General features: G+C 42.7%; 1 protein-coding gene across 2 annotated transcripts; it reads left to right on the top strand.

Moving 5' to 3' along the window:
* The first annotated feature begins 288 nt into the window (after nt 1-288).
* On the top strand, nt 289-14,824 carry SLC35E3 (solute carrier family 35 member E3). 2 transcript variants are annotated; one of them, XM_077775260.1, is made up of 5 exons: nt 289-871; nt 1,748-1,858; nt 5,929-6,087; nt 9,345-9,427; nt 14,350-14,824. In XM_077775260.1, exons 1-5 carry the CDS (start codon nt 470-472, stop codon nt 14,534-14,536), a joined length of 942 nt encoding a protein of 313 aa, XP_077631386.1. In that variant the 5' UTR covers nt 289-469; the 3' UTR covers nt 14,537-14,824. The 2 variants fall into 2 exon arrangements, with proteins under 2 accessions (XP_077631386.1, XP_077631387.1); XM_077775261.1 differs by lacking the exon at nt 1,748-1,858.
* Nucleotides 14,825-17,908: the final 3,084 nt, after the last annotated feature.

Genomic DNA, 17,908 nt, shown 5'->3' with positions numbered 1-17,908 from the left:
TGAGAGCAGCTGTCTAGCAAGTAAGTCAAATGACACACGGGAAATGTCCAACACTCAGAGAAGGGGCTCAGATTCACCCAACTAGAGTCGAGGTTACACGACCAGGTAGGTACCTGAACGCAGTTTTCCCTCACGCAGAGTGCAACGCGCCTGCGCAGGATACAGACTGCACCGCCCACAGCTCGGGGACGGAAGCACCAGAGCCCCGAGCCACGTGGTCGGGAGCGGAGGTGGGCGGAGCGCGCGCGACGTGCTGCCGCGTCCTCCCCAGCTGAATGGGCGGCGGCGGCGGGGCATGTGTGTGTGTGGCTGAGGCTGCTGCTCACCAGGGACGCAGAGAGTGCATGCCTCTCCCAGGTCGGACTGTGAAGCGGGCGAGGACGGCGAGGCGGCGGAGGAGGGGAGGAGCAGCCGGAGACAGACTGGGCATCCCTCTCGGGGGCTTAAGGGCCCCGGCTCGGCCGTGGTTATGGCATCGCTTGCGGACCGAATGCGAGGCAACGGGCGCATTGCCGCTGGGCTCCTGCTCAACCTGCTGGTGTCCATCTGCATCGTGTTCCTCAACAAATGGATCTATGTGCATCACGGCTTCCCTAACATGAGCCTGACCCTGGTGCACTTCGTGGTCACCTGGCTGGGCTTGTACATCTGCCAGAAACTGGACATCTTTGCCCCCAAGAGTCTGCCGCCTTCCAAACTCCTCCTCCTGGCCCTCAGCTTCTGTGGTTTCGTGGTCTTCACTAATCTCTCTTTGCAGAACAACACCATAGGTACCTATCAGCTGGCCAAGGCCATGACCACGCCGGTCATCATAGTCATCCAGACCCTCTGCTACAAGAAAACCTTCTCTACCAAAATACAGCTCACGCTGGTGAGTAGCTTCAGCTTCGCAAGGCGCACCTTTTAACAACTCACCTCCTCCTGGACCGTCTTTCCCCCCGGGAAATTTGAATGTTTAACCTTGCGCCAAGCTCTTTCCAGTCATCTTGAAATGCACAGATGAGTCATCTGTGAGCTTGTGAACTTCAGGCTTATTTGGGAGAGGTGAAAAAAGTCATCTTGGCACTCTCTTGGGCTCTTAGCCCAGAAGAGTGTGCCTGTGTGAGCTTTAATAACTGCTGTTTGGTGGAAATCCTTAAATGCTGTGATTGGTAAGAAAAGGACACTGGCTTGCATTATGCAATTCAGTGTATCAGAATATCTGCAAAATCTCAAACTGAAAAATGGCCCTCCTTCGACCCAGAGGTATCAAACCCTGTATGAATTGACGTTAAGGGTTCTGCATAAAATTATGTCTCCAGATATGTTTGCAGTGACATGCTGCAGAGGTTTCTGTGTCCTTAAATAAAAGGAGAAGATAATTTTCGCACTTAATGACTTACAGTTTTTAAATTCTTAATGCTTTTGCTGTATGTTCATGCTTATATGTTGTTTAGACACTAGTCTTGAGAATCCATTTACTCCCGTGTGCATACACGTTGTATGCCTTTGTTGCAGATTGCAGGGCATTGCCTCATTATCTTACCTAGAATTTTAAATAGAATTAAATATGAACATAAATATAAATTAACAGATTTCACTTTGAGGAAATCGGTTTAACCGTTTTTCAGATGGAAAAAAAATTGTAGAGGTTCATTGTTTCCCCGTGATGCTTTTATGACTAACTTTGTAAGACAACATGAAAGGAATACTAAACTTGTGTCTCATGAATTTAATCTGAACAACATTTACCTCTTTTTCTTTACAGATTCCTATAACTTTAGGTGTAATCCTAAATTCTTATTACGATGTGAAGTTTAATTTCCTTGGAATGGTGTTTGCTGCTCTTGGTGTTTTAGTTACATCCCTTTATCAAGTGGTTGGTAATTTTTTTTTCTTTATGTGCCTTTTTAGCAGATTTCATAAATTTTGAAGCTGTATCCCAAGGTTTAGAAAATACAGTATAGAGACAATAGACTGTTGGGAAGAAAGCGTAATTGCATATATTGTCTGACTCAAGGTGAAGAGAAGAAAGGAGACAGAGAAACTTGGGTGTATGATGCTCACCAAATTGCTACCTACTTGTTGTAAGTGTATAATACCCATGCTTGACAGTCTGAGTTTGGGGTGATGCTATATTATTATCTGGGAAATCCTTATAAAATGAGTCCTAAGACTTTGTTCTTGAGACTGAAAGATCATTGGTTAAATTTTTGATTTACTCGTTAATTATTAAGATTACTATGAAGGAATGAGTACATTTCCAAAATTTGAACAGGAGAGGAAAATTTCAGATTTATAAATCTTTGCCTCAAAACATATGCTGCTGCTACAACTTGTATATCAGTTTCCAATAGTTTGTCTATATCAGTATTCTATAGCAATGGGTATTTCACTTCTTGTACTAGAGCCGCACAGTGCGTTGCCTTCAGCAGGCGTTCCTTAAAAATTTGTGCATGGATTCACTTGCTTCATTACCATTAAGTCTCAACAAGTATGTGTTTTGTTTCTTATATACTGGGGAAAAGTAACTTGGGGTAGGGTGCAGTGAAACAGTATTTTCTCTATACTGAAAACCTTGGCCTGGAGATTCTGGGTGAGCCTGCACGGGGTGTCAAAGCCAAACAGTGTAACCAGTTTACCTTTTTCACATGTATCTTCTGGTTATAAACTAAGGCATTCTTGTTGTGAATGTTACCAATTTAATAACACAGCCTTAACATCTGAAGCTTTCTAGTACTGACCAAGAAATACTGTTTGTGAAAATTCTGGGGTGGAGGACATTGGTAAGTGGCAAGAGGTAGTGTTAATAAGAGACCAGTGGCATGAAAGGAAAGAGCACCCACGCAGTGCTGTCACTGGTCGCCAAGATACTGTGTCTTTCACTACAGAGAGTAATCAGAGAAAGTTCGGCTTTGTGCTTTAAGAAGGTTGTATTTAGGTATACTTCAGTGAGTTTAAATTTTGTTACTAGAAACAGTAAGTGAACATTCCCATTCATCTTTTTTGTTAAACTGACTTTTTTTGAGCCAGTAGGGATTAAGTGTTTATTAAGTATAGCAAGGAATTTTATTTACCGAACGTCAGGATTTCTTGTGCTCCTTACACATAATTTCAGTTCAGAGTACTCAGTGTCCCTGCCAATATGACCATTTTTGTTCCCACAAGTCTCAAAATTGCTATAGATCAGAATCAGAGGATTCTGTATCCCTCAGGCACATTTGAAATGGGATTGACCAAGGAATGATTGTGCACAGACTAACAGGCAGAGTTTTCTATTATTAGTAAACAGTAAATTAGTGCTGTTAAGGAATAGGGATGTTCCACCCAGAAATTCATTTAGAAGACAATTGTAGTTTCCCATTGTATCCGGGTATAATTTCTAAGCTATTTCTGCTTATACTGCAAGGGCATTGAAACGAGTTAAAAGATGAGTGATTGGGCATTAGCTTTAGTTGCGGGAAGACCGTTGACTCACTTATTCATTCAGCAGACATTTCTTATGCTTGTTGCTCAGCCTCGAAGATACAAAGATGAAAAGCAGCTGTAATGCCGCATTGTAGAAGCACATGTAGACAGCCGATTCCCAGTAGGATAGCTCAGGGTGTGGGCAAGGTTCTGAGGAACTCCAAAGAGGAAGTGGCTGTTCTACAAAGGAGTGGTGAGGTAAGACTTTACGGACAAGTTAACGATTGAAATGGAAGGGCCCACAGGAGTCTGCTTAGCAGAGAAATACAGCGGCGGTCTTTCTTTGCAGTGATGTGTGAAAGTACAGAGCGTTTTTGGAGAATGTGGTTTATTTGGTGAGACTCTTGTTGCGCTGTGGAAGGACAAGGCTGAGGGGTGGGTGAGACCGGATGGCACTCTTGAATGTCCTGCCCTTTATCCTGCAGGTGCTAGGAAAGGGGTTTAGATAGGGGAGTGACTTGCTTGTCCCCTGTGTTTCAGAAAACTAACTCTGGTGGCAGTGAAGGGTGCGTAGGAGGGGGACAGGGTGTGAAGGCAGAGCAATTAGGAGGCTCTTCATGGCTCAGGAGGAAGACGGGAAGGCACTGAACAGACAGTGGTAGTTGACCCCGACCCCAGAACCCTTTTGGAGAAGGAATCAGCAAGACCTGACTGAACGTGGAATGAGGAAAGTAAGGAGTCTCATCCTTGGGGGAGATTATGTCTTTAATCATGGGAGCAACACAGGAGGAGCTAATTTGGGGAAGTGAGTACTGAGCTGGTTTTAAAACAGTCCCTGCAGATTGTGCGAGTGAAGGTGTCCGGCAAGCTGTGGAAGTTGAGGATGCCCTGAGAAGGAGCTCAGAGCTGGAGATGTCTTCGGGTGTAAGTGACATCAGTCAGGGAGAGAAAAGGAGAAAAAAAAAAAGGTCAGACACCTACCTTAAAAATAGTAAATGGAGGAAGAGGTAAGTGAGTGCAGATCAGAAGTCAGGTTCTCCCAAGAGAAAGTTGTCAGCTGTGTCGAGAGCCCCCACAGGAAGAGGGCAGGGGGTGGCCATTGGGTGTGGCCGTTGGAGGTGATGGTGCCGTTTGGGAGAGCAGTCTCATTCCCGGTGGGCAGAAGCCAGGGTGCGCTGCAGTGAGGGAACGTGGAGCCCCTGAGAGTTGCCACCATTCCAGGCGGTTCTATGCCAGAGACACGCAGCTGCCTCGTGAGGCCGCTATGAGAACCGAGAACCGAGGGGTGGGCATCCGTGCTCTGCACTCATTTTTGCTCTCTGCGGCACCCCCGGGGAGCGGGCAGCAGAAGAATCAATTCTTTGTCCTTCATATCCACAGAAGACTCTTAGTGAAGGCTGGCAAGAGTATGTTTCAAATTTCCTGCTCTTCTATTTTTGCCTTGGTGAATTTCTATAGACTTCGTGTTTATGTAACAGGATACCCAGATCTGCAGGAAAAAGAATTCTGTAGGAGCAGTTATTCAGAAGCCTGGCTGTTCTTCGCCAGATCTGATTCAAACGGTCCTGTCAAGCTTTCTTGAAAGCCTCCTTTTTAGTCATATTTGTGAAACATTTTGAGGGCTGATGGGATTTGAGGTTTCGAGGTGTTGGTTCTCCTGAATGATGTAGTCTTTGAAAAGGGTTTGTGACTATCTAATTTCTTCAAGTGTACCACTGGGGGGTTACCCACAGAAAGATCAGTCATAAAGAGGAAAATTCCTTCTGCCATTCAGTGGTTTTCGAAAGTGGATGAAAAGACTTCACATACTTTTCTAGCTACAACACTGGCAGCCACCTGGGACCGCTGGGGTACCTGGCAAGCCCTAAGTAGTGTGCCCTGCCCGTCCAGTCTTTTCTTGGGGGGCCAGTTTTAGAAAGAAGTGAAGTCTAACACTGCATCTCAGTTCCTACTTCTCACCTAAATCTCCATTCCCGTCTCTTTCCCAAGATCTCGGATACTTCTGGGCCCCTGCATGATTTTATTGACTTTCCCCCATGTACGAGGGTTGGCAGGGAAGAGAGAATTATTTTTTCTCTTCAAAACCGAGAAGAAAATAGATTGTTACATATTGGATTTTTAAAAATTTTTTAATGTTTATTTATTTTTGAGACCGATAGACAGAGCATGAGTGGGGAAGGGGCAGAAAGCGAGGGAGACACAGAATCTGAAACAGGCTCCAGGCTCTGAGCTGTCAGCACAGAGCCCGACATGGGGCTTGAATCCACGAACCGTGAGATCATGACCTGAGCCGAAGTCACACACTTAACTGATGTTGCTGCCTAGGCACCCCGTCACATATTGAATTTATAAAGCTCCTTTCATCCAAGGTGCTTAAAGGACATTTGTATATATAATGATCTTTGGCGTCAAGTAGAACAATCAGGGGTTTCCTCTTCCTCGGGGCTCCGCATCCCCATCCCTGTGCCTAGAGTTGTATCTTTTGTTTACTAAGTGATGCTACGTTTTTCTATCTAACTTGTTTCGTCTCCTAATTTTCAGTGGGTAGGAGCCAAACAGCATGAATTGCAAGTGAACTCGATGCAACTCTTGTACTACCAGGCTCCGATGTCCTCTGCCATGTTGCTGGTGGCCGTGCCCTTCTTTGAGCCTGTGTTTGGAGAAGGAGGAATATTTGGCCCCTGGTCAGGTTCTGCTTTGGTAAGTTCTAATTGTCATGGTGCCTAAGAAACAAAATAATCCTCCCTCTGCTAGTAAGTATGATTTTCAGGTTTCAGAGCATGATCAGATCTGCTCTCACATTTATCTGTATAATCACCCTTTAAGGGAGGCAAGCTAAGGATTATTTTTTAGATGAAGAAACCAAGGTACTGTATGTGTGTGTGTGTGTGTGTGTGTGTGTGTGTGTGTGTGTGTGTGTGTGTGTTTATATACATGGTTACCATGGATTCCTTCTCCCCAGCCCTCCTCCCCATATACATTCTGCATTTCGTTCCTGGTCTCTGCCCCTTGAGGTGAGTCCTATTAACATTCTCATGTGTGTTCTTACATATTTTTCTCTGTGCCGTACACACCCATGTGAACACAATATGCGTATACCTGTATCAATGTAAGTTACACATTTCATTTACAAAAGTGGGATTGTAACATAAATAATTTTCTGTATCTTGCTTTTCTTACTTAATATCTCATGCAGATCTCTCCAGCTCATTCTTTTCAGGGTCTGTAAAATAGATCTAGTTCTTGACCACTCTGAACAGTGTTGTAGTAAACATCCTTATACATATGTCTTTAGGAGCTGGTACTTTTTCCCTTTGGAATGGAGTCCCAAGAGTAGAATTGCCAGATCAAAGGGATATGTACTTTGGGGACATTTTAAGTTAGAAAGTATAATCCCCCTGCTTAGGGAAGGAATTTCTGCCTCCCCCAACTTGAACCTTTGGAATGCCGTCAGTGGAAAAGTCTTGTTTGTTGGTGCTGGTAACTTATCAAGCTTGGATAGCCCTTACTCTGTTCCAAGAAGTAGTCCAACACTTTGCAAATATTAACTTATTTAATCCTCACATTTTGCTTTTTAATTCTACTTTATTAGGTGGATACTATTATTCTCCTCATATTTTGGATATACAATGAAGAAGCTGAGGGACAGAGTTAAGCTGTTGATTCACGATCCCCCAGCCAGTAAGCTGAGGCAGAGCTGGAGTCCAGGCATGCTAGCTCCAGGACCTCTATTCTTTTTTTGTTGTTGTTTAATTTAATTTTTAAATTTTTTTATTTTTGAGAGAGTGAGACAGTGTGAGTGGGGCAGTGGCAGAGAGAGAAGGAGACACAGAATCCAAAGCAGGCTCCAGGCTCTGAGCAAGCGTTCAGCACAGAGCCCCACGTGGGACTTGAACTCATGAACCGTGAGATCATGACCTGAGCCGAAGTCAGACACTCAACCAACTGAGCCACCCAGGTGCCCCAAGAACCCCTATTCTTAAGTGCTCTGCTGTGCTCCCTGTGAGCAGAATACTGGTTGTTTCAATGCGTAGACTTTGGCATATAACCTTTCTTCCACAGTAGAAATCCCTTGACCATCTCTCAAATAATATTTCCTTTTAATTTATTTCTAGCCATCTTGGTTACCTGGTCTTCAAATTTAGTGCAGCTTAGAGACCTTAAACTAGAAGGAGGGGGCTTTATGCAGTAGACCCTCTGACCGATTCGAAACAGAGAAAAGCAGCAGAAAGCTCCCCCTCCCCAAAAGTCAGAGGAACTAAGACCATAGCAGTCGCAGTCCATTTAATATGAAACAGTCATTTTCATTCCTTAATGTCCCTAGAGGGCATCATTGCCTCAAAGTAAAGCATGTAGTTGTGTTTTTAATGATATGCCAAGTCATCAGGAATTATGTATATAACCTTCAACTCAATAAAATTAACAATAGTATATTTCTAGAAGGGGTTTTTAAGAAGCCCCTGTAGCCAAATGGATAAGGCAGTGGCCTCATAACCAATACTTTTTAAAAAATTTTTACTGTTTATTTTTGAGAGAGGGAGAGAGAGAGAATGTGCAACAGGAAAGGGCAGAGAGAGAGGGAGACACAGAAGGTGAAGCAGGTTCCAGGCTCTGAGCCGTCAGCATAGGGCCCAAGATGTGGCTCGAACTCTCAAACCGTGAGATCACGACCTGCGCTGAAGTCAGAAACTTAATGGACTTAGCCACCCAGGTGCCCCATAACTAATATTTTATCTAAATTCTGTTATTTTAGAAATAGAAAATGACTTTATAACTTTTTAAATACAATTGTGGAAAGTGTTTGGACAGATGTCATATGTGCAGACATGGTACAGCCACTCTGTCCCCTGTCCTCAGCCAGGTTGGCTTATTCACATCCCGTGCACAGCCTTGTGTTCTCATGCCTCTGTGCCTTGGCCCCTACTGTTCCCTCTGCTTGGAACCCCACCGCTTCTTCTTCCTCGAATCTGTACATATGTTTAAGATCCAAACAGTCATTCCCTATCCCAGCCCCAAATGACATCTCCTGCCTAGAGATTCATATAAAACCTGTTGTATGTTTGCCTGGCAGGCTCGAGACTCTTTTTTCTGTTTCCTGAGCTGACTCTCTTTGATGTGGTTAGAGAGAGAGGTAGCATAGAGTCAGTGACCTACAGAGACTTCAGAATCAGGCTGCCCTGGGCTTAAATCTCAGCCCTGCCACTGTGTGATAGAAGACAAATCACTTTTCCTCTCTGTGCTCATCTAGAAAAAGGGAGAGTATTTCACTACCTCATGGGCATTTGTGAGGATTAAATGAATTAGTATATGTAAAACATTTAGGACAATTCTTGGCATATAGTGAGTACTATGTAAGTGTAAGCTATGACTATCACGATTTTTATTATGCCCTGAAGTGGTTTTTAAGCCCTTTGAGGACAAGACCCTACTCTCTTCCTCAGAAGGTGTGGCCTAGCTTTATAGATAGCCAGTGGATTCTTATTGATTTAATTTAAATAAGATTATATATGAGCAATTCATTTGAAAAAACTCTGGAAAGGATATGTGTAAAGGTATTAACAGTGGGGATTATAAGAAGTCCTTATATGCTTTTTGCTTATCTTTGTTTTCTGATTTTTCTATAAGGAGTATGTATTACTTTTATAACTAGAAATTATTACAGAATAATTTTTCTTTAGATGGATAAGAAAAATGAACCTGGAAGTTCACATTCAGAGGCAGGATGTTGTTGTTGAATTTTTCATTGCATTTTGTAGACAAAATTGCATTTCTGAATACTATTCATTCTGCTCTTTTACCCTCAATTCTTGTTGTCTCCCTAATGGATTCTTCTAAAAATCTTGTTCTTAATGGTTGTTATTTACATTTTTAGAAATGCCTAATCAAATGTATTTTTACTTGATGACTGTAATGATTGCAACTGCTTTACATTAATGATTCTGTGGGTTTGTTTGTAGCTTATGGTGCTGCTGTCTGGAGTAATAGCTTTCATGGTGAACTTATCAATTTATTGGATCATTGGGAACACTTCACCAGTCACGTATCCTTTTCCTAGTAACTTACAAATGAATCATCTTATATTTTCTATAACTGTCACATACATTTCCTTCTAGGAGTCTTGCACTAACTATTGCGTGGCCTACTTTGAGTAGATAGACTTATCTTTAGTCTTTACTGTATCTTTCCACTCTAGACTCTATGGAAACTTAAAGAAATGTGAGCTAGGAAATTGTGTTAGTTTTCGGTATCATGAATGCTTTTAAATTTTCTTAAGTAGTAAATGACCTTTTCCCTTATCAAAATTAACATAGAGCACCAATCCTTGCACATAGTGGAGTTAAATAAATATTTGTTGAGTGAATAATGGAGTGGACACCAGGGTTTAAAATTACTTTATAGTAATAAAGTAGGGGTACATCTAATCCAAAAACAAAAAATAATTTCTGACCATTGACATACGACTCTTGTACATGCTTTTGTATTTATTTGGATATTGGTGTACCTATTTTTCTCAATATTACTTTCAATCAAGAAATGAAACAGGCCTTGAAGAAATGAATCTGAATGATTAGCATTTTGCTTGTTCTGTTTCTCTTCTCATTTATCTCTGCCTCCACTCTTTTCTTTTTTTTTAATGTTTATTATTTTTGAGAGAGAGACAGAGACAGAGAACAAGCAGGGGAGGGGCAGAGAGAGAGGGAGACACAGAATTGGAAACAGGCTCCAGGCTCTGAGCTGTCAGCACAGAGGCCCGCATGGGGCTCTAAGCCACAGACCGCAAGATCATGACCTGAGCTGAAGTCAGCTGCTCAACCTACTGAGCACCCTAGGCGCCCCTCCCTGCCTCCACTCTTAAGCAAATGCAAAGGATTTTCCCAGGGGCACCTGGGTCACTCCATTGGTTAAGCATCGGACTCTTGAGTTCTGCTCAGGTCATGAAATCATAGTTTGTAAGTTCAAGCCCTATGTCAAGTTCTGCACTGACAGTCGGAGCCAGTTTAGGATTCTCTCCCTCCCTCCCTCCCTCCCTCTCTCTCTCTCTCTCTCTCATTAAATAAACTTTTTAAAAAGTATTAAAAAACAATGCACTGAAAGAAAGAAAAAAAGGATTTCCCCAAATGAGAGGTAATTTAGTAACATTATATCCGAATATATTGATTTATTTAAATGAGTGAACACTGAGATCCCAGCAAAGTAAAAAGGCAACATATTTGCAAACTNTTATAATAAGAATAATATTTTTATTTTTATTTTAATGTTTTATTTTTTTTTGAGAGTGTGCTACCAAGGGAGGTGCAGAGAGAGAGGGAGACAGAGGATCCGAAGTGGCGTCTGCCCTGATAGTAGAGAGCCTGATGCGGGACTCGAACTCATGAACCGTGAGATCATGACCTGAACCAAAGTCAGATCCTCAATTGACTGAGCCTCCCAGGCGCCCCAAGAATAATATTTTATTATTATTTTAAAAAATTTTTTAAGCGTTTATTTATTTTTGAGACAGAGAGAGACAGAGTATGAGCAGGGGAGGGTCAGAGAGAGAGGGAGACACAGAATCTGAAACAGGCTCCAGGCTCTGAGCTGTCAGCACAGAGCCCGATGCGGGGCTCGAACCCACAGACCGCAAGATCATGACCTGAGCCGAAGTCAGATGCTTAACTGACTGAGCCACCCAGGCGTCCCCCAAGAGTAATATTTTAAAGAACCAACACTAAATAAATATTTTGTTTGCACCAGGTGCTATTAGAAAGAAACACCTAAGGTGTATTAGGCATCAAACTCTAAGAGCAGCTCTGTGAGGTAAATTCTATCATTTTATTTTGCAGAGGAGGGAACAGAAGTGCAGAGAGGTTAAGTAACTCACTTACAGTCCTATGTGTAGTATCCAGATTTGAACCTATGGCAGTCTAGTCCCAGAACTTGTGCACACCATGCTGCCAAATCAAGGCATTTGATGATGTGCCCTGGTTAAGAACATTCATTCATTTAGCAAATATTTATTGAACAATCCACTGTAAACCGTGCATTGACTTAATAAGTATTTACATAATGTATATCTACACTGTGCTCGGCACTGGGGATATAATGGTGAACCAAATAGACAAAAACCTTTGTTCTCACAGGTTTCAATCATGACGAGGAAGACTATAAACAAGAAAATATTCAACAGACACATATACAGTGTTAGATAGTGCTAAGTGCCGAGGAGAAAATGTAGAGCCAGAAAGAGGATCCTAAATGCTGGGGCCTGGGTTGAAGCCTGGGAGGGGGTAGTCAGGAAGGCATTCACAGAAAGGGAATTTGTAAGTGAAGACCTGAAGGAAATGACATCGCCCCATGCAGATTGGGATGAAGAGCGTTCAGGCAGTGAGAGGCCCTGGGGAAACAAGGAAGCCTTGTAGAGTTGCAGCAGGGAGAGTACAGGGCGGAGAATAGTAAGGCTCTGAGAAGAACAGGGCACCCGGCTGAGCAGAGCTTTTACATACAGACCGAGGCTCCAGGTGAGATGGGAAGCCTTTGGGGCTTGGAGCAGAAAAATGACATGATTATACTTACGTTCTAATAGAATCAGTCTGGGAGGCTGTGTTGATAATAGACTGAAGCAAGGTTTTTCAACATCAGTGTTGTTGACCTTGGGGGCTGGACAGTCCTCTGTGGCAGAGGCCTTTCCTACACGTTGTAAGATGGTTAGCAGCATCCTGGCTTCTATCCACTAGATGCCAGTAGCTTCTCTTTTCCCCAAGTATGATGGCCAAAAATGTGTCCAGACCTTTCTGGTGGCAAAATCACCCTGGTCGAGAACCACTACACTAAAAGACGCAAGAGAGAGTCTGAAGAAATAATGGTGGTTTGGTGCCAGGATGAAAGCAGTGCATATGGTGAGAAGTGATCAGATTCTGGGTATATTTTCAAGTGGCACCAATAGGTTTTGGTGACAAATTGGATGTGGACAATAGGAGAGGCAGCAGGTTGGCTCACATGGTTTTGGCCTGAGTACCTGGTAGAATGGCGATGGCGCTGCCATCAACTGAAATAGGACAGCCCAAAGGAAGCTCTGGGGTAGGGACTTGTGAGTAGAGCAAGTCTGAGAGGTTCAGGATCGAGGTTCTCAGACGCATATATTCTAGACATAGTTGTGTGTTGTGTGTAGATGTGTAAAGCAGTGGGGCTGGTTGAGATTATCAAGGAAACAGGTAGAAGAAGAGCTGCCCAAAGATGGAGCCCCTGGTCAGGTCAGCATTTACTCCTTCACACATGAGAGGAGCTGGCAGCAGAGGCTGAGGAGGAGTGACGGAGGGAGGGGAGGGAAGTGATTCAGACCCCAGGAGAGGAGAAGGGTTCAGCCATGCTGGCAGGTTAAGTCAGGGAAGGCTGGGAATTGAGGAAGGGGCTTGGTAAGGTGGGGACCCGGATGTTCTGACGAGAGCTTTCTGAGTGTCGAGATGAAAGCCCGACTAGAACAGAGGACAATCAGAGAAGGGAATCAGAAATACCAGGTATCCACCGTTCCTTTTTTATTTAATTTAATGTATTTGTTTTGTTTTGTTTTGTTTTGTTTTACCTCACAGGAGAATGTCTTTAAATTTGCCTCCCCTCTAGTATAAACATCTTCCACAGATCATGAACTCCTTAAAAAGAGAGGCTGAGGAGTAAGGCAACACTGACGTGTTAGAGCCAGCGCACTTTGCAATGGTTCATAATGGGAAACGAAGCATGTCTTGTGGTGGTTACAAGTAATGTCCTGGGGAAGACCCTCTGCCTTTCAGGAAGTCATTTCTTGTGGTGCAGGCGGGCACTCTGGTGACACAGCCTATGTCGTCCTGCCCGGAACGAGATTCTAGGCTGCTTGGCTGGCCCCACGTCGGGGACCAGAGCCCAGGTTTTGAGGTCAGACAGACCCAGGCCCAGTGGCCCACCCACCGTTCCCTGTGCGCCTGAGCCGGTTGTGAGCGCTGTCCGCTGTCACTGCCCTCTCGGGAATCGGGGGGGAATAACGTCTATGGCGTTATAGCTCTTCTGTTAGCGTTACTGGAAGAGTCGCTGGGTACCCATCAAACATCTGAAAAAATAGTGAAGTCCTCATTTATGTGGAAAAAACAAACATAAAATACAGTAAGAATAACTCTTAAAGGAGTGAGGTACATGTGTTTAATTTGTTTTTTAAGAACAGTGATTTGGAAACCCTTAATCCAGCAGCACTTTACTGCTGGCCACGCACCAGACTAGAACACGGACTTGGAGTTAAATCGACCCATCCAGGTTTGGACTGCAGCTCTGCCTCTTACTAACTCTGCGATCTAAGTTACTTGAAATCCATGAGCCCTGACAGTTGTAGGACAGGAAGAGTGATACTGTGGTGAAGGTAAATGTCATGCTTAATACAGTGGGGTGACCCACACATCTAGCATAGCGCCTAGCATGTCATCGGTGCTCTGTCTTACGCCCTGTACCATCCCTGTTTCCCTCCTAAACTGAAGCGTACTGGATGTGTCTACCTTGAGTCTGGTCTCTGGGGCCACACACATCTCCCCTCATTTGTTTGCCAAGGGAGGTTTATTAGAAATAGCACTATAAAATATAAATGGCTCGGCAAAATATCTTCTCTGTACCTTGTTCTGAATTCCTTTTGCAACCTTACTGTATAGCCCCTTTTGTCTTCTTTGGGGAGAGGGAGAGGGAGGGTTGAGCAGCACCCTGTCACTATTGCTGAAGCCTACCGAAGGATTGATCCAGACCGAAGTTCTTGTTTCTCAGATTGGGGGGCCAATTCAGTCCATGCTCCACAAGGCTCTTCTAGCCGCAGGAAGGCTTTGCTTCGTATGTATGTACATGCGTGTGTGCGAATATGACATCTAGCTTGTTTTTCCTTCTTTCTGTGTGTGTGTGTGTGTGTGTGTGTGTGTTGTGAGTGTGACTAGAACAGGCTGGCTTGTCGGGTTTTTTATCCTTATCCACAAACCTCAGCTATAACATGTTTGGACACTTCAAGTTCTGCATTACTTTATTTGGAGGATATGTTTTATTTAAGGACCCATTGTCAATTAATCAGGGTCTTGGCATGTTATGCACGTTATTTGGCATTCTCGCTTATACCCATTTTAAACTCAGCGAACAGGAAGGAAGTAAGAGTAAATTGGTACAGCGTCCTTAATTGGGTTTCGGTGGAGAAAAGAAAGCCATCCCAAGAAGATCAAAGATGTTAACTGTGCAAGTTACTTTCAAAGAAGAAGAAAAATCATATTGCCCAATTTGTTGAATGATGGTTTGCAAGAAGAAACACAAAGGAAACTTTGTTGATAAATACAGCTTTCTCTTTTAGAATACCTCTAAAACAATGGCCCATGCTTCCTTTCAAAGATAGATAATACGAAGTCTATAGGATGGTTTGGTTATACCAAATGAAATACATGAAATTAAAGTTCTGTAATAGTTACAAAGACATCCGTATCACTGTGCTACAGATGTGTCACGGTTTTTAAGTGTTCCAGCCCTTCTAAGGAAAGACACAGAGGACTCCTCTCCTTGCTCAGGGGTGGCCCACAGTGTGAGCTCTTTTATAATTTCAGCCAAAGTATTCAAGTCGGAAGTTAAATCTAGCATTCCTGTTTTAGCTGGTTTAGTATAACTTCCTGATTATTTAACTTACAGAAATGAAATATCATGGGGTGCTTGGGTGGCTCAGTCGGTTGAGCGTCCGACTTCAGCTCAGGTCATGATCTCACGGTTTGTGGGTTCGAGCCCCATGTCGGGCTCTGTGCTGACAGCTCAGAGCCTGGAGCCTGTCTTTGGATTCTGTGTCACCCTCTCTCTCTGACCCTCCCCAGCTCATGCTGTCTCTATCTCTCTCTCAAAAATAAATAAAGCATTTAAAAGAAAAGAAATGAAATATCATTTGTAAAAAACAAAGTATAAGAAAGAAGACCATGAGACAAAATCCAATTCTAAAAGTACCATATTCCTGATAGAAAATTGATATGAGAAGTTATATGGTATCCAGAAAACTACAGTTGCTGCCGGTATCCTCTTATCTCTGAGCTCCCATGAACTCTAGGAACGCTATGTGAAGTTAAAAAACAAAATAGCTCCATATTGAAGTAGTCCGAAGAGAAGACTCTAGATGGAATTGAGCAGGTGTCTTATCCCATTCTCCTGGTCTCTTTGAGGCTCTCATGTTGGTAATTTCCTAACACCCCCTTCCTGCTGTCACTCCCTACTACGCACATTGGAGGCATCTGTAGAGCTTCCTCTGGCATTGAAGGGTTTGCAGTGAACTGTGTTCAGTCTTTCTATAGTGGCTGAGGAAAATTTTCATGCAACAAGTCAGGGCAAATACTATCCAAACATTCCGCAGAAACTTGATAAAAACATGAGGAAAGATTTTTAAAGAAAAGTAGTAGAATAATAAATATTTAACCAGTTCTATTAGTTTTTAAAGCTTTTTTTGTTTTTTTTTTAAATAAGGTTACAGGGAAGTACAGGATTTCCACTTAAGGAAATAGAGTGCCACATATTTACTTGCAAAGTGTCTTTCTGCCTTCCAGCTTCTGGACATTGGAGGGCTAAAAACTGTCGTTGATAGCTTCTCATAATAAATTGACTAAGACAGATAACCCCTCTTGTAATAAATAGTTGTTTTTAAAAATATTACTTATAAACTTTGAATGAAAAAAGAACTCTTAAGAGGACAAAGAGCCACATGTATAAAGTGTACCTTTTAATGTTTTTTTTTCCTGTCCTGTGTGAAATGAAAAGCCTCACAGAAAATCTATTTTGACAGAATTTTAGTTTATCAGTCCATCTGTTGTGTGACTAGTACATATGATTTTCTGTTTTTGTTTTAAGTCGTCTTTGGTTCTGGGGCACCTGGGTGGCTCAGTCGGTTGGGCATTGACTCTTGATTGCAGCTCAGTTCATGATCCCAGGGTCTTGGGATCAAGCCCTCTGTTGGGCTCTGCGCTGAGTGTGGAGTCTGCTTGAGAGTCTCTCTCTCCCTCTGCCCCTCCCCCCAGCTCACGCACTCTCTCTCTGTCTAAAAAATAAATAATAAGTGAAGAACATTCTTTGGTTCTTCCCACTTTCTAAAGATATATTTTGTTGTGCTAAGAATTACAAAGCAATTTGTCTTACCAGATGAGCCTCAGGCATTATATTTGTCTAAGAAATGTTCTCTGTGTGTTTTCAAATCAACATATAATTATTTCCCCAAAGCTGGGGGGATATATTTCAGCGCTAGGAGGATTCTGTGTCTTCTGTACACTGACGGCTGAGTTGATTTATGCTATATGCAAATTCTTTTTCATTGTAAATACTTGGGGTATAATAAATGTCGGGCGAGGGCTATAATAAATGACTGATGTCCGTAGGAATGCAATGAGAAGGTTGGTGCGAGATTGGGTATAGAGAAGTGAATAAAATATGTACTACTCGAACTAAAGTCTGATAAACATTTTTTGCTCTGAAGATGATCTTCCCACTGAAAGTGAAATTCCTGGGGAAATGAGCAGGCCCAACCACAGAAGCAAACCAGAAACACAGCGCTATGGTTGGACACCCACTGTCCTTTTGTTACAGGGTTTTTAATCTCTTGTTTTTAATCTTATGTTAAATGGCTGAACTTCAGCTTTATTCTTTATTTTTATTTATTTTTTTATTTATTTTTGAGAGTCAGAGAGAGACAGCATAAACAGGGGAAGGTCAGAGAGAGAGGGAGACACAGAATCTGAAGCAGGCTCCAGGCTCTGAGCTAGCTGTCAGCACAGAGCCCGACGGAGGGCTCGAACCCATGAACCATGAGATCATGACCTGAGCCGAAGTCGGATGCTTAACCGACTGAACCACCCAGGCGCCCCTGAACTTCAGCTTTAACTGGTACAAATAAAGAGAACCTGTTATTTTTACTTTCATGTTGTGTATCAGAACTTATTAGAACCAGTGGAAGAAGGATGGCATCCGTATGTATATGCATTGGGAATGCTGGCCTTTCCAGCTCCCAAAAATGCAGAAGCTAATAAAACAAAATTTTAAAATAACACAGGGGTTTCTGACTGGCTCAGTTGGTGGAGCATGCAACTCCTGATCTTGAGTTTGTGGGTTCGAGCCCCACGTTGGGTATAAACATTACTTAAAAATAAAATCTTAAATAACCTAAAGGAGAAATCTGTCTCTGAAATGAGGCAAGTCTTCTGATTCATTTTTAAAATGCTTTTTTAAACCTTGACATTATAAAATTGTGGTTGTCTTTTTCATTTATTTAAAATCAACAGCATTAATCAGGCACTGCACGTTGACTCCATCAGTAAATAGTTGTTGGGTGAATTAGTGTACAAAATGGCCAAAGGTGAAAGTCTGATTAAAAGAATGGAGACCAGATTTATTAGATATATTGTTTTGCATTTCTATTTCCAAATTTGAACAGGACTATACTTGCTAACCTCAGGAATATGATGATCATTTCATTCACTTGGCAGAAGTTTATTGAACACATGTTATGTGTCAGGTACTCTACGAGGCACTATGCAAAGAT

The sequence above is a fragment of the Crocuta crocuta genome, unplaced genomic scaffold (genome assembly GCF_008692635.1).
Source record: "Crocuta crocuta isolate KB4526 unplaced genomic scaffold, BGI_CrCroc_1.0 scaffold97, whole genome shotgun sequence".
Lineage (NCBI taxonomy): Eukaryota > Metazoa > Chordata > Mammalia > Carnivora > Hyaenidae > Crocuta > Crocuta crocuta.
Note: the sequence above shows the minus strand (reverse complement) of the source record. Positions and strands in the feature narration are given on the sequence as shown.

Coding starts and splice junctions, on each gene's coding strand:
- SLC35E3 (XM_077775260.1), top strand. CDS start 470: ATGGCATCGCTTGCGGACCGAATGCGAGGCAACGGGCGCATTGCCGCT. Junction 1,859..5,928: donor TTACATCCCTTTATCAAGTG/GTTGGTAATTTT, acceptor CCTAATTTTCAG/TGGGTAGGAGCCAAACAGCA. Junction 6,088..9,344: donor CCTGGTCAGGTTCTGCTTTG/GTAAGTTCTAAT, acceptor GTTTGTTTGTAG/CTTATGGTGCTGCTGTCTGG.